This window comes from Panthera tigris, chromosome D4, assembly GCF_018350195.1.
Source record: "Panthera tigris isolate Pti1 chromosome D4, P.tigris_Pti1_mat1.1, whole genome shotgun sequence".
Classification (NCBI taxonomy): Eukaryota; Metazoa; Chordata; class Mammalia; order Carnivora; family Felidae; genus Panthera; species Panthera tigris.
In genome coordinates this window covers 90152039-90167302 of record NC_056672.1, presented here as the reverse complement: position 1 = coordinate 90167302, position 15264 = coordinate 90152039, and the positions used below count along the sequence as shown (strand labels likewise).

Genomic DNA, 15264 nt, shown 5'->3' with positions numbered 1-15264 from the left:
AGGACCGCTCGCGCGCGCTTCCGCCCGGGGGCGGTGCCTACCGCGCCTACCGCGGCGAGTCGGCGCTGTACGGGAGCGGCGCGGAGACGGCGGCAGGGAGCCGGGTCTTACTGGGAGGGACGCACGCTCGTCTCCACCCCGACCGAGTGCCCGTCGCGCCGGGCTCTGCGGACCAGGTGGGGGCGGCGGAGCGGGGTCGCCGTCTTTTCTCGGGTGTGACCCTCCCCACTAAGCGGCTCCGAGGCCGCGAGTTCCGTCGGTCGGCGGCGCGCAGGCGCAAGGCTCCTGGCGCGGAGACGGAGGTGGCCCGGGACTACCCCCAGACCCCCACCCCGAGCGAGGGAGCCTTGGGCGCGGCGGTGGCGGTAGAGTCGGAGGGACGCTCCGGGGGAGGGGCCGGGGAAGGCTCGGGCCTCGCCCCTGATCGGCTGGGACACGAGTCCCCGCAGTGTGCCTGTGTGCGGATGGTGGGACAGGTGTGCTTAGCGGAGAGGGCCTCTCCCGAGATCCCAGTTCTGCTGGGATGTGGGCGGCTGAGGCTGGCTCCGCTCACCCGGACTCTGGCTCCCAGGTGGCGACCGGTGGCCCCAGATCTCTGTCCCTGCACTGCCTGAGGCCCCCGCCATGGCCCAGCAGAGAGCCCTGCCGCAGAGCAAGGAGACACTGTTGCAGTCTTACAACAAGCGGCTCAAGGACGACATCAAGTCCATCATGGACAACTTCACCGAGATCATCAAGACTGCCAAGGTGGGCGCCCGGGGGTCTGGCACCAAGGGAAGGAGCAGGGTCTGGGGATGGTGGTGAGCTGAGTAGCTGGCCTGCTCTGGTCAAGGGTCATGGCGTGGGGGGGAGTGATTTCTGCTTTCAGCAGCACCCACTGAACATGGAGCAGGTGCTCTGTGCCCGGTGGTGAGGATACAGCAGTGAACACACAGGCCCGGCTTATGTCCACATGGGGAAAACATTTGGGAGGACTGTACGGGGGGGGGGGGGGGGTCAGCAATGCCAAGCGGGTCGACAGATGAAGCTGGAGAGGAGTCTAGTCAGATTGCCAGGGCTGGACGTCCGGCGCCACTTACGAGCAGTGTGGGTCTGGGCGGGAACGAGCCTTCTCAGTGCCTCGGTTTCTCCCGCAACCTAAAGCCCTCTGGCGATTGGATGACTTTATAAAATGGTTGCTGTGGGGCCTGATGGGGGCCCAGATGCGGTAGCTGTTGCAAGTGAGTGAGGTCAGTGAGAAAAGTTGGGGAGGCTCCTCCAGGACGGTAGCGTGGCCAGTGTCTGGGTGGGGCTGGATCTTTGAGACTGCTGTCACCCTCCGAAGGCTTTCCGAAGGCGATGAAGCTGGCTGGCCTGTGTTTAGCGTTTGTTCACCGTGTGTCGCTGTATTCCCAGGGCCGTCTGGGTCTCCTTCCGTTTAACCTTCACAGAAACCCTCCACGGGGCAGTACTGTTGTTTCTATTTAGAGAAGGAAACCAAGGCTCGGGAGACTCAGTGATTTGCCAAGGTCGTTCTGCTAATAACTGGCAGAGCCAGGATTTGCACCCAGGGTGTCCAGCTCCTCACTGCAGAGTGCCCTGACCCCTGCCCGTGCCTGGCAAGACCCCCTGTGAAAGCCCCGTCCAGATGGACAGGTTGGAGCAGTGACAGGCCAGCAGCACTCCTGGCGCCTCTGTTTACCGTCGGAGACACCTTGAGTGCACTCTCGGGTCTGCCCTGCCTCAGCTTTGCCCTCCTGTAGACCAGGGATGGCAGTCGGGGCTTCGGTGAGAACGTCGCAAGTTAACGGTGGTCACGTGCTTAACGTGGCGCCCGGCACCCTGGAAATGCTCCGTAAATGGTCACTTAAGAGAACCACGTTGTGCCTTTATTCGTTTGGCAGTTGGTTTACCGAGCACCTCAGCCAGTGACCCCGTTTCACACAGAACAAGGCTCCACACCCCAAAAAAGACTTGCCCGAGACCTCCCTGCACGTGGCGAGGCAGTCAACATACACAGGCGTCCACCTGTCCCAATGAAGGTGCCCGTTAGCTCCTTAGAAGATGACGAGAGGGGGTGCGGCTGAACGTCGCCCAAGGTCAGGTCAGCAGTGCCCGGCGGAGAAGGTACAGCGGACGACAGGCAGGAGGCAGCCACTGTGGGTGTGTGCAGCCGGCCAGTCACCTGTGGGCTGGGGCACCTGCCGATTCTGGGCTTTCTTGTTTGTCCTCCAGATCGAGGACGAGACTCAAGTGTCGAGGGCCACTCAGGGCGAGCAGGACAATTACGAGATGCACGTGCGAGCTGCCAACATCGTGAGTCACTAGGTGGAGGGCACAGCCCGGGCTCCGGGAGCCTCACGGTCCGCACGGGGGCTTTCCGGTGGGGGGCGGGGGGAGGAAGGGCAAACCGATCCTCAGGAGACTCCTCTCGAGAGGAGGGCTGTCTGTGGCAGTCGTGTGAGGGGCAGCAGGTGGTGGGCCACGTCCATCACGTCGAGCGCCGTGCGGTGCTTAGAGAGGGGTCGGCCCTCCTTGGCTGACGAGAGGGCTCCTCGAGATTCACTGGGGGAGAAGTAAATTGCTGAGCGAAACGAGGTGTGCGTTTTAATCCCTTCCGGTGCCACAGAACGAGCACATTGACCAAACATTCCCGTCAGTGTGTGCCCACCGGTGAGAATGTGTGGGGAGAGCCCCGAGGAGTCGCGCCCAGCTGGCCTGCACGCTGCCCCAAGGAAGCGCGGGGCAGGCACGAGGCAGGGCGGCGGTCTTATCTGGGGTTTGAGGCTCTGTGAAGTGGGGGCTCAAGGAACCCATGTGATGGGAGTGGAGCACCGCCTGGAGAGGAAGCTGGCGGCCCCGTGGGGCTGGGAAGCCCCGGGGAAAGCCTCTTCTGCAGTCAGGGCGGGAGCCAGGGACCCTGCCCTCCCGGGACTCCTCTCTAGTTCTCTCCCGTCCCACAATGACCCTGGGAAGGTCCACGCCCTAGTCCCACTTTACAGAGGAAGAAACGGAGGCAGGGCCGCCGTGGCCTCCTCACCACCCCTGCTCTGCTCCTGGTGGCCGCAGGTCCGAGCCGGCGAGTCCCTGATGAAACTGGTGTCCGACCTCAAGCAGTTTCTCATCCTCAATGACTTCCCATCGGTGAACGAGGCCATCGACCAGCGCAACCAGCAGCTGCGAGCCCTGCAGGAAGAGTGTGACCGGAAGCTCATCGCCCTGCGGGATGAGATCTCCATCGACCTGTACGAGCTGGAGGAGGAGTATTACTCGTCCAGGTACAGATAGGGCCGGACCCTGCGCAGAGCACACCCGTGGGCCCGCGCCCGGCCGGCAGTCCAGAAGGTCCCGTCTTTCCGAGCCCTTCCTGGTCTTGGCGGCACAGCCCCGTGCCCGGGTTTGAGAGCAGAGCTCGTGGTCAGAGCCACTGGTGGACAGACGATTTATATTGACTGCCAGGCCCTGGGCAGCAGGATGAAAATCGCAGAACTTCAGGGGTTGGGTGGGCCAAGCCCGAGAAGGGCAAGCGGGAGCCAGCATTTCCTGGGGGGCTGCTGGCTGCCTCACTCTGGGCCTGTGTGGTTCTCTTAGCTTGTTAGCCAGTATCTAAACATTCCAGCCGGAGCTGGGTGAGCTTCTGGCAGCCCAGGTTCACGCCCAGAACGTGCAGGACGCTAGTGCCTGCCTAGGGATGTAGCTCCACGTGGGCGTCACCGAAACCTCACGGCGCGCGTCAGGGTCCACAGAAGGGTGCGAAGGAGGAAAAAACTCGAACCGAGGATGGCCTCGAAGGCCGGGCCGGGGGTACGACCCCACTGAGTTCCTGTTCAGCTCGGCCCGGTTCACAGACCGGAGCCCCGCTACATGCTAGGCCCATGCTGGGCCACAGGGATACGGCAGCGGGCAGGACCTGTCACCCCAGCCTGCGTGCATGACTTAGAATTCCAAACCCTGAGTCTTCTGAGCTCGAGGGGCCCTGAGAACTCAGAGTCCCTGTGTGATTCACATGGAGGAAAACGGAGGCTGGAAACTGGGAGGCCTCGCTCCTCTGTGCCCCCCATGCCCTTGCCCACACAAACCTGTGGGGTTTGTTCTTCCTGTGCTGGCTTTCAAACGCTCCTTCCTGTCTCACGGAGGCCATGCTGGGGCCACAGAGGCCCAGGGCCAGCACTCTCTGCGGTCTGGGCCTTGGTTTCCCTGCCCTGTACTCCATGCCAGCCCCCACTGTCTTGGTCATCTTGGTGTCTATGAGAAGGCATAGTGTCTCTCTTTAGCTGGAATGGTTCTAGACTTTTCCAGAGGGTTCTGGGGCCACCTCTGGTCCCTGATATCTATTGGCTCAACAAATAGTGGCAAATACCTCTTAAACACCCTTCAGAGAGGGGTCCTGAGTAGGTCCACAGGGGTAGGGGTGTCTCAGACCACGCTGGGACATGGCTCCCAGCCCCACTGGATACTGCATGATCCCTTCATGTCCCTGTGTGTGTTTCCTGATGTTCCCGAGGGCCGGGCGTGTGGACTAAGTGGTTACAGGACAGCAGTTCAGCCCTGCCTGTTGGGGTTGGGGGCTGGGGCCGGGGGTGGCCATGAGGGACCTGCCCAAAGTCACTTGACAAGACTGCAGGGAACCCAGGGGCCTGAGTGGCAGGCTTCCCATGTCCTGCCCTGTCCGTCTCTGGTTCACCCAGGGGGTTCCTTGCCATCCTTGGAGCCGCAGGAGGCTGAGTTCCTCTCGGCTGTAAACACCTGCAGAAGGCGGGGCCTCTACACGGGGTCGAGTCCCCTAGAGCTCCCAACCCGGGTTGCCGTGCCCTGCATGCCCGTGGCCGTGCTCACCTGCTTCCTGTTCACAGCTTGCTCTTTTTCTGCCTATCACCCTGCACTCTCCTTGGGCTGCTGCTCTGTGCCCAGACTGCTGAGGGCAGGAGGAGCAGGGGAGGGAGTGAGGGGCGGGGCCGGAGGAAGCAGCAAGCCAGTTAGACGGGTGTGGGGACCTCGGTGCTCTAGTCGCCCCTTGGACAACCCTAGCGAGCCGTGCTGCTCACCCACATCCTCACCCGTATGTGCCCGTGCCCGTGCCCGGGGAGGCTGCCGCCACCGCAGACCCCGTGTTAGAGGCAGGGAGACTGAGCTCGGGGGGCTTAGGCGCCTGTTGGAGACCACACGGCTGGTACAGGGGTACAGAATGGAGCGCCGGGGTCTCTGGTTCTGATCACCTCATCCGGCCATCCCTGCTGAGCGGAGATCCCAAAAAGACCAGGTCTCCGCTTTTGCGTCCTCGCGAAGTGTAGTGAGTGTGGAGGGACCACAGCAAGCTCTGGGCGCTGCTTTCCGGGGTCTGCAAAAGGAGGGCAGCCAAGCTGGGAGGGACATGGCAGCGCAGGCCGCTCAGCCTTGTGGCGGTCAGCTGGGAGGGACTTGTCGAGGTCACACGGGTGGCTGCTCCTGGAAGGCCGCCCTTCAGGATGCTCCGTAGGACCCCGAAGCAGGTGCGGCCGCACGTACCCACCCTGAGCCAGGCTTGCCTGAAGAGGGGCCCGCACACAGGAGGGGAAAGGCAGATTTGGGGTGTGGTCTGTTTTCTTAACTCTGCTTCTATCTCGCTCCCTGCCCCGCCCCGGCTTCCATCCATCTCTGCCTGCTCCTGTCTCTCCCTGGGTTTCTGGTGGTGGAAAAGCTCAAGTCTTTGCGAAGCTAATGACCTGCCTCTGTGCGAAGCTTACTGGAGGCTGGACCTCGACACAGACTCTGCTGATGGCCTCTCGGCCCCTGTGCTGGCGTCTCCGGAGCCCAGCGCTGGCCCCCTGCAGGCTGCAGCCCCTGCCCACTCCCATGCCACTGGCCCCGGCCCCACAGAGCACGCCTGAGCCTCCCAGGGTTCCCCTCCCCGCAACCCTAGGTTCTTAAGTCTGGTGTGGCCTCCTTGGAACCTTTAGCCCGGGGACAGCACCCCCCAGAGTGTTGGGGAAGATACTGCCCTCAACCGTTTCCAAGGTAGCCCGTCCCTCGGAGATGCCACCTCTGTTCACTGCCCACCTGGCCTGCTGGGCAGACGTTTCCTAGACAGTGTGTCCAGGCCAATAGTGGGGCCGGAGGACGTCCTACTATGTACAAGCCACAGGGTGGCACTCGGTGGACAGTACTGGCCAAGTCCACGCTCCACCCTCCGGTCTCCTGTGCAGAGATGCACCTGCTGCTTTGTCCTGAGGGCCCCTGGTAGCGGACCGTCCCCGCAGGGTTGTGGTGGGGAGAGGGATGCTGAGAGCAAGGGACCTTCCTCACTCTGCCACACACATTCCGGTGGGTTTTGTAACAAGACAGTTGAATAAAAACAGCACTGCCATCTCGCATTGGTTGGCTCCTTCTTGATGGTCCGGGACCAGTCTGGGATCACCCCCGGTTTCCCGCTGGCTGTGGAGAGGACAGCTGCTGGGCTCTGCCTGGACAGCCTGGGGCTCCAGGTAAGCCTTCCACCCACAGGGGCTTTGGGCAAACGGGGACTTGGTCAGTTTGGGGCTAACGGCTGCATTCCCGTCACCTAGAACTGCCTGGGAGCTGGAAAGTCCATAACGCTTGGCAACTAGAGAAAAACTGGCATCGTTGCACGTCACGAGGTCCAGCTGCCTGTACTTCGGTCCCATCTCGTCCTCGCTGGACCTGGCGTTGGTGTGGCGTTACCTGCACTACAGGGAGGAACGGCCACGGGCTTCGAAGGGGTTGAAGCGTTGTGTCCGCAGCCACCGAGCCGGGGAGGGAAGCAGCAGAAATTGGGGCTCAACCCAGACGGGATGCTAGGCCCAGTGCCGGGTGCCAGGCCCCCCGAGAAAGGGGGTTTCGAGCCCACGCCCTGTCGCCAGCGTGCCTCCTCGCGAGGGAGACGGCAGTTGGTCTACGGAGGAGGTGGCAGCACACAGTGCAGTCTCAGGGACAGGGAAGGACACAAGCCCAATGATGTTGGGGTGCAGAGACCCCCACGGCCAAGCAGGGGTGCCACACAGGTGGGAGCTGGGGCCCAGTCCTGGCTCTGGCCCTGGTTTTCTGGGGGTGGCCTGGGGAAGGCTCCGCATCGAGGAGACCGGTGATGATCTCTTCCTGAAATACCCTCGTTGCAGAAATAACTTGTATCTGACACTGACGAAGAAAAAAGGACTGCAACCAATGGAGCACGTGTGGGGAAAAGGCCGACGGAGTGGACCAAACTTGACGGGGGTTTCGACTGTCTTCAGTGTCATGACACCGGAGCAACAGGCTCTCTGCACCATCAGTGTCTTGTTCTCCTGGGCTGAGGCCACCGTCCCCATTGGAAATGGAAAGCGAAGTGGTTTCCCCCCCCCCCGCCCAGAGCAAGGCAGCTCCCCACCACCTCCTCCTCTCTAGCCCACGCCCCCGGCAGCAGACCTCACTGGAGAAACGGGCTCTTTGTTTCCAGGTCTCTGTCAAGTCTGCTTCAGGCCGGCTTCGTCTCCACGACCCCGGCCGAGCTACGGGTGTTAAGGTCCCCTGTGGCCTCCGTGTCACTCAAGCCTGGTCAGTCCTCAGTCCTTCCTGCCTCTGTGTCCCAGGCATTTTATTCCAAGAACATTCACACCCCTGGCAAAGTTATAAAGGTCGCATAAAGAACAGCCACCTGGGTGCTTTTCTGGATTCACTTCCTGCACCTCTGCTTGCTCTCTCATCCATAAAAGCCACGTGAACGTCAGCCGCAGACCTCACGCCACCTCACCCCTAAATGCCTGTCAGCTTGCCTCTCTAGGAAAAGCAACTCTCCACGGCCCAGCGCCAGCATCAGGCCCATGTGAACAATTATCCCACAATATCATCTAGTATCATGACACTTTTTTTTTTTCTGTTTTTAATGTTTATTCCGAGAGGGTGAGGGAGGGGGAGAGAGGAGAGACAGAAAATCCCCAGCAGGCTCTGCGCTGTCAGCGCAGAGCCTGACATGGGGCTCAGTCTCCAGAACTGTGAGATCATGACCTCAGCCAAAACGGAGTCGGACGCTTAACCTGACTGAGCCACCCAGATGTGCCTCGTGACACATTCTAACGTCCCCAGTCGTTCTCTAAGTGTTTATTTTTGAATGTTTATTTCTGAAAGAGCATGTGGGGAGGGTTAGACAGAGGATCCAAAATGGGCTCTGCGCTCGAACTCACAAGCTGCAAGATCATGACATGAGCCGAAGTCGGCCGCTTCACCGACTGAGCCACACAGGAGTCCCTCGAAACATCTTTTTACATCTATTTTCATTTTGCGTTGCAGTTAGTTACTATTTCTTACAGCCTTTTGAAATCTAGAACAGGATCAGGGTGGCAGTCTGGAACAAGTCAAACACAGTTCCAGATATACTTTGAAGGGAGAGCCAACAGAATTCACTCAAGGACCGGATGTAGGGAATGAGGAGGCAGGGTGGCTTCAAGGTCTGACTTCTGTGCCTGGAAGCATGGAGTGGCCTTAGCTGAGGCAGAAGGCAGGCAGTGAGGGGAGGTGGGGTCGGGGGAGGCCAGGACCCCTGTTCTGTACATACCCACGACGATGTGTCTCGTGTCCAAATGTGGGCCTGGAGTTCAGGGGAGTCCGCAGCACCGAGTCACGAGCTCTGAAGGGAGTCACTGCACAGTAAGAGTTAACAGAAAAAGGAAATGAGACCCAAGGAGGAGAGTAGGTGTTCAGGGAGGAGGTAGGATCTGCTGGTCAAACCCTCCAGAAAACTCACAGATGAATAAGGCCCATGAGTCAAGATTTGCACTCAGAACTCAACTCTTCTCCCGGCCCTTTGGCAACGCTGCTGCCATCAACCACCTCCCGCCCAGACAGGACCTCAGCAAAGCCTCAAAGACCCCCTGGAGATGGGTCACACGGGACGGAGAACCCCAGACTGGTGGTGTGGACTGGAAGAGGACACATCATCCCCCTCCCTTCGCACATCCCTGTTCCTCTGCGCCTCTGGCTTTGATGGTGGAAACGGACGGTGCCAGGAAGGACACGTTTATGGCTCAGTGAGTGTCCTGGAAATCTACCGTGGGGGACAACAAAGCCATCCTCTCCTCAAAACGTCACCTCACAGCAAAGATCCCAGGCAGAAAGTTACATTCTTACTGCTTCGTCAGAAACCTTTTCAAATAGCTTCTGAAATTGTAGTTTATAAATCCAAGTCCCTGCCCCCTCCCTCCCTTGAGGAATAAGGCCTCCCCTACTCACCCCAAGGCAGCCCCTAAAGGGCTGGGTGTTGGGACAAAGCCTGTCACTGCCATGAATTGCGGAACAGGGGTGCGGTGGTCTCCGACCTCAGGCTGAACACTCCCCTCCCTTCCCTCGTGAGTTAAGGGATAAGCCTTGTCCTAAATCTTAGCCTGTGGTTGCCCTGTCCAGAGCAAAAACTCCAGTGGGTCTTCCTCGAGCGACCCAGCATCCTCCCTCCCGACACCTCACATCCCTTCCTCCCGGACCTTTCTCCTTGGCACTCCCCGTTACCCGACTCATCCTGCGCTTGCCTTACGTGTTCCCGGTGGCCACACACACGCAGACCCGCCGAGGACGCCGCTGCGTGTCTTCTCAGCGCTGGCATCTCCCGCCCTCGCAGCCCGCCCGGCACCTGCTGGGCGCGCGGTGCTTTCGGAGCGGACCCGCTCTCGCCGGGTCCCGCTTCGGATCTGGGTCCCCAGAGGGCTGAACCACGGCCGGTCAGTCCCGTCGCCCCCGGGTACTGAGCGCCCACTGTGTACGCGGCACCGTGCCGGAGGGGGGGGGGTGGGGCGCGGCGGCCGGAAAGTCACAGCACCGTCGCCATCCCCGCCCGAGGGAAGAGGCCGGGAGCCACGGAAGCCCAGGACCCACAATGCTTTGCGCCCCGCCCCGCGCGTCTCTTCCGGCGGAGCCAGGCCTGGCTAGTCGAGCACCGCGCGCTGGCGGCTCGGCGCTCGGCTGGCGGCGCCTGCGCACGCGCGGCTTCCGGCGAGGGCGGTCCGGCGGCGTGGTGAGGGTGTCGCGTGTGTGTCTCCCGGGAGAGTCCCAGAACCCGCGACCATGGCCTCTCTGCTCGCCAAGGACGCTTACCTGCAGGGCCTGGCCAGGAAAATCTGCTCCCAGCCCAGCCCGGAGCCGCAGAAACGCAAGTCCGGTACAGCGCAGCCGGGGTCGGGCCTGGGAGGGCTGGGGGTGGGGTACGCCCCTGCGCCGCCCCGCGCAGCCTGAGGGTGGGTGAGACACGTGGGTGCGTGAAGCAAGCCCGTAAGACGGTGGAAAGACTCATTAGGGTTATGTACAGTTGTCACTGTTTCCCTGCTTGTGGGCATCAGCTCGGGGGTGCCAGGGAACCAGCTGCGTCCGCTCACCGGGCCGGAGGCCCCTGCGGGGCCTGCAGGAGGTGACCCGATGGGATGGGGGAGGTAGGGAGAGGGCGGGAACGGGACGGCTCCTACCAGTGGGGTGTACCGGGAAGTCCGTACACGAGCAGGTGAGACAGAAGTTGGCACTTGTGAGTGCTGCCAGGACCCGAAGGGGCAGAGAGCATCAGCGTCTGACAGGCAGCTACACGGAGAACGGCCTTTTGTCTTTATGCGAGGCAAACTTACTCATTACCGGAAGTTAGGAAATTTGAGGTTTCTTAGCACTGGGCTGTAACTTTATACGTTAAAAGATTAGTTTTTCTTCTGTGAGTGTCTCAGCGTTTTAAAACGTCTCATTTCGTACTCAGTGTACTCTTTTTGTTAGCTTAAGTGTAAATATTTCTTGATCCCTTAAAAAAAGCCTGTGTTCTCGTTTTTGACGGCTAGGTAGTGCTTTGTAATGTGACAGGTGGCTTAACTTGTCCTTGTAGGTGAGTATTCAGGTTTTTCTAGTTTTTCCCCGTGATGAACATTTTTGAGGTCAAATCTTGGTGCGTAACCGGGACGGATTCTCATAAGCAGACTGCTGGGTCAAGTGTGGATGTGTTGCAGGGTTTTACCACCTGTGGCCAGTCTCCTTTCTCAGGTCTGTGGGTGGCTCTGAGCTTTACAAAAGGACAGGGGTCTCTGCACGCTCCGTCCTGATTCGCCTACAGTACCCTGGGATCAAAGGTTTTGCAAAACTTTCATGCAGGTTGGATGGGTCACAAAGGTTAGGACCGCAGCCCTTTATGATTTTGTATTTCAGCCAGCAAAACTCGAGGCTCAGAAGCTTCTGGGCCCCCAAAAAAGAAGAGGAAGAAAACACAGAAGAAATCCTGGGAGAGGGAGGAGAAGGCTGTGGAGCCAAAAGCCCAACCCCTAGGGGAGAAGTCTCCAGCAGCTTCCAAGGCCAGAAACCCAGCAGCAGCCACGGAGGAAGAGGCCTTCACCTCCACAGGATCTCCTGCAGGTGGAGATGTGGGGCAGGGCTGACTGAGATCATGTGAAAACGTGGCCCTCTGTGGACATGAGAAAATACGGTGTCACGCACATTTTTGGGGTGTTTTGAGACTTTCTAGAGAGCAGGTTTTCAAGGGACAGATCCCAGGGAATACATAGTGGTTCCAGGCCATTTGGCATTGGGGTCTGGTGAGGGGCAGGGTCATGTTCCCCTGAGGACCTTGCCCCGAGGAGGCTCTCACTGCCTGCAGGTGTCCAGAGTGGCATCACGAGAGCTGACCTGTTGGGAGAGGTGGGGAAGCCCCGCCTGCAGAAATTGGAAGAAATGAGAGATGGGTTTGTCTTGACCCGTCAGAAGCCTTTTGTCTTGCCGCACGGGGGTGTTCTGTTCTGGGGGCCAGTCCAGCTTGGGGAGTGGAGAGTAGTGTTTACTAGAACTGTCCTGCAGGTCGACGAGTGGCCACTTGGGGAGTGGGACAGTGTGTGGGGTTTCAGGCTTTGAAGCTGGACCTTGGGAAGAGGGACGGGAAGGTCAGGCAGGGGGTTTTCTCTTAGCTCCCACTTTCCTCACAGACGTCGAGGTCACAGAGTCTGATTCTTTGTTTGCCCTGGATGTTCTGCGGCAGCGGCTACGTGAGAAAATACAGGAGGCGCGGGGCCAGGTAAGTTGGGGAGGCTGCTGGGGTGTAGGAAGCAGTGTGGTTTTCTGCAGTGGTTTTCCTGCTCTGCGTGGAGGAGAAAGTACCTTGGTGCCCTTTGTGGGCTTGGTCCTCAGTTCTGCCAGCCTGGGCAGCCGCTGTTCCCACCCCTGCAGCAGTCTTGCCAGGGCCATGGCGGTTTTGGTTGGCAGGAGATCAGGTGTAGTTTCCGGCATCTTGGGGAGACTCAGTTCCCACGGTAACCTGCTTTGTATAGTCTGTGCTGTGGGTTCCCTGTGCCCTTGGAGAGAGGCTCAGTCTGTCGAAGGAAGCTGCCTTTGTTGGACACGACACCGGGCAGCGCTTTGTCCTCTTAACGTCACGATAGCTCTGTGAGGTGGCGAGGGTCTGCAATGAGGGGACCGCTACAGGAAGCACCAGACCTAACCCTCCTGGGTTTTTTGTGCTGAGTGACATAATGTTTCCACTTAGCCTCCAACTGCCCTTTCCCTGGGGACGTACCCTGGGCCTCTTGCTGTGTGGGACAGTCCCCCAGCTTCTTTGTGCAGTGCCCTGGGACAAGCCTGGGGATCGTTCCTAAGGGGCAGCCTGAGCTCCGGCCTGGCCTTCCTGCCTGCAGGTCTGGGTCAGTCTGGTAGAGTTCTCTTTTTGGCCTCCGGACGGAAAAGGCCATCTGTGAGAGCAGAGGTTAGGTGAGTCACCGGCAGAACAGCGCCATGGTCAGCATGGGCATTGAGCGTCCTGATCTGATGCCGAGTTCCAGGTGGTGTCCTCAGTTAGGCCTGTCCTCGTCTGCAAAACGATGGAGGACGCACGTATGTCGAGTTATTTGTAAAGGGCCCTGGTGCAACGTCCGTGTCTGGGAACCGGAAGCCATGGTTCTTACCTGGGGGTCCTCGTGCCCTTTTTGGGGTCCCTTGGATTCCGGGTGACAGGTTGTCTCCCGGGGGAACACTGAGCTCAGTGAGCGCTTTGTCTTGCGCAAGCGTTTCCTCACCCGCTTGCCTGCCCTGATTCCACATCCCAGACCGGGGGCCCCGAAATTGGGAGGCCCTCGTGAGGGAGCTCTGACTCTCCTCCTCCTCCAGGGCAGCACCTCGGAGCCGTCTCCCGCGGCTCTGGAGAAAAGACGCCGGAGGAAGCAGGAGCGGGACCGCAAGAAGAGGAAGCGGAAGGAACTGAGGGCGAAGGAGAAGGTGGCAAAGGCCACGGAGGCTGTCGAGCCGCCCCGCGAGCCGCCCCGAGAGGAGGCACAGCTGGGGCTGCTCTTCAATAAGGTGAGAGGCAGGTGCGGCCGTGCAGGCTCGGGGACCCGGGCTGTGCCCCCAGCTGGCCACGTGGCCTGTGTCCCGAGGCCGCCCGTTCGCGGAGGCGGGTGGCGGCAGTGCCTGCCCCTGGGGTGCTCGTGGGGGCTCACGGGAGAGGCGTGCCTCGAAGCTGGAGTTCACGGGGGTTGCCGCCCGCAAGGTGGAGGTGAGCGCGGGGGAGCCGGCCGGCAAGGCCCAGCGCCGGAAGGAGAAGAGGCAGAAGCTGAAGGGGAACCTGACGCCGCTGACGGGGAAGAACTACCGGCAGCTGCTGGAGCGCCTGCGGGCGCGGCAGGGTCGGCTGGCCGAGCTGCGGGGCCAGGACGAGGGGAAGGCGCGGGAGCTGGAGACCAAGATGCGGTGGACCGACCTGCTGTACAAGGCCGAGGGCGTGCGGATCCGGGACGACGAGCGCCTGCTGCAGGAGGCCCTGAAGCGCAAGGAGAAGCGGCGGGCGCAGCGGAAGCGCAGGTGGGAGAAACGCACGGCCCACGTGGTCGAGAAAATGCAGCAGCGGCAGGACAAGCGGCGACAGAATCTGCGCAAGAAGAAGGCGGCCCGGGCCGAGCGGCGTCTGGACAGGGCTCGCAGGAAGGGCCGCATCCTGCCCCAGGACCTGGAGCGGGCCGGCCTGGCGTGAGGACCCGGGCCGCGTCCCTGACCGGCGGCTGGGCTGCCGCGGCGGGTGACGCCGGGCGGGGCTTGGTCGGCGCTGTCCGGGCCCCTGGGCACGCGGGCTCCGTGGGCTCAGCTCGCGTGTGGAAGGAACGGTGTCCAGAATGGAGGCCCACGGTCTTTTGGATCCCTGTAAGGAGTGACCGGGTCCGGGTTCCCGCCTTCTCTTGGGAGGCCAGACAGCTCCCTGGAAGTTTGCAGGGTGGGGGTGCAGGGGGGCACCTCCCTGGCCCCTTCTTCTCCTCCCAGTTTACAGGAGCAGGGCGGGAATGGCCTTTGGGACTGCCCGTGTCCTTGCTGAACTCGCCTGGAAGGGAGGGATCTCTGTAGACCGAGCCAGAGGTGGAGTCTCCGGTGAGGGCGAGGGTGAGCTGACCTGGGTGTGGCCAGAAGGGAGTTATCTGGGGTTTATTTGTAGGAGGAACAAAAGGTAGCACTTAGGTGAACACACGTTCAAAGTCTCAAGGTGCCTGCTAGATCTGCACGGTGTGTATTAGGCTGGAAAGAAAGGGGGAGACAGAGGAAAAACCGAAGCTCAGACTCAGCGAGGGAAACGAAAGATGCCCAGTTCGGCAGCGGGACTCCACGCAGACCTGCAGGGGGGCAGGAGGGGCGCAGACGTGCAAAACCCCGGGGCGGGGGGTGGGGGGCTCATGGCACATAGATTCTGTTTGGGTAAAGCTGTTAATAGAATCGTTTTGACTCGGGTTCACTTAAGAAGCAGACTGCCGAAGGCCACCCGGGTAGCTCATGACTGAGCTAAGCGTCCAACTCCTGATTTCGGCTCAGGTTGTGTCTCCTGGTTCATGAGTTCTAGCCCCAAGGGAGGCTCCACGCTGGCAGTGTGGAGCCTTCTTTGGATTCTGTCTCTCTTTTCCTCCCCTGCTCGTGCTGTCTGTGTCTGTCTGTCTGTCTCTCTCTCACAATAAACTTAAAACATACCCAGCAGACTGTAACGGAAAGGCTGGTGTGGACAAAGTGGACAAAGCTGACTTGAGAACGAACGGCACCGTGAGGAGGAAAGAACAGCCCCCCCCCCCCGCCCCGTCCCCCCGATGGAGGGGTTCCGTGCTCCCAGCAGGCAGAGCGGCTCTGACGACCCCGGGACTGGAGCCTTGAGTCTGCCCAGAGCGGAGGATTTCTGATTCTTTTCCTAGGCCTGGAAACATTAGGCAGAACTCTGGTGGATGTAGAAGGTCTGGAGGAGAGTCACGAGCTCGATCTAGCAACACAGAACGGCGTGTCCGGAAACACACGCTTTGCGCGTCTCTGAAGCAGCAATGAGAACTGAGCATCTGGTCTATAAAGGGCGTTTTC

At 60.5% G+C, this 15264-nt stretch overlaps 2 protein-coding genes and 1 long non-coding RNA gene across 8 annotated transcripts; 2 read left to right on the top strand and 1 right to left on the bottom strand.

Annotated features, from left to right (window-relative positions):
• The first annotated feature begins 15 nt into the window (after positions 1-15).
• MED22 (mediator complex subunit 22) lies at positions 16-7605 on the top strand. 6 transcript variants are annotated; one of them, XM_042964920.1, is made up of 6 exons: positions 16-176; positions 572-747; positions 2215-2295; positions 3049-3257; positions 5657-6440; positions 6522-6578. In XM_042964920.1, the coding sequence occupies exons 2-5, from the start codon at positions 625-627 to the stop codon at positions 5844-5846; spliced, it is 603 nt and encodes a 200-aa protein (XP_042820854.1). In that variant the 5' UTR covers positions 16-176; positions 572-624; the 3' UTR covers positions 5847-6440; positions 6522-6578. The 6 variants fall into 6 exon arrangements, with proteins under 6 accessions (XP_042820854.1, XP_042820852.1, XP_042820853.1 ...); XM_042964918.1 differs by lacking the exons at positions 5657-6440; positions 6522-6578 and adding an exon at positions 7092-7605; XM_042964919.1 differs by lacking the exons at positions 16-176; positions 5657-6440; positions 6522-6578 and adding exons at positions 218-476; positions 7092-7605.
• A 552-nt stretch (positions 7606-8157) lies between these two features.
• Positions 8158-9803, bottom strand: LOC107181103. The gene is made up of 3 exons (XR_001511896.2): positions 9476-9803; positions 8504-8588; positions 8158-8411 (listed from the first exon to the last, which is right to left on the bottom strand). It is a non-coding gene; the product is annotated as an uncharacterized LOC107181103 (long non-coding RNA).
• Positions 9804-9932: 129 nt separating this feature from the next.
• On the top strand, positions 9933-14771 carry SURF6 (surfeit 6). Its single transcript, XM_042963387.1, has 5 exons — positions 9933-10096; positions 11113-11316; positions 11880-11968; positions 13054-13242; positions 13433-14771. Exons 1-5 carry the CDS (start codon positions 10003-10005, stop codon positions 13910-13912), a joined length of 1056 nt encoding a protein of 351 aa, XP_042819321.1. The 5' UTR covers positions 9933-10002; the 3' UTR covers positions 13913-14771.
• The last annotated feature ends 493 nt before the right edge of the window (positions 14772-15264 follow it).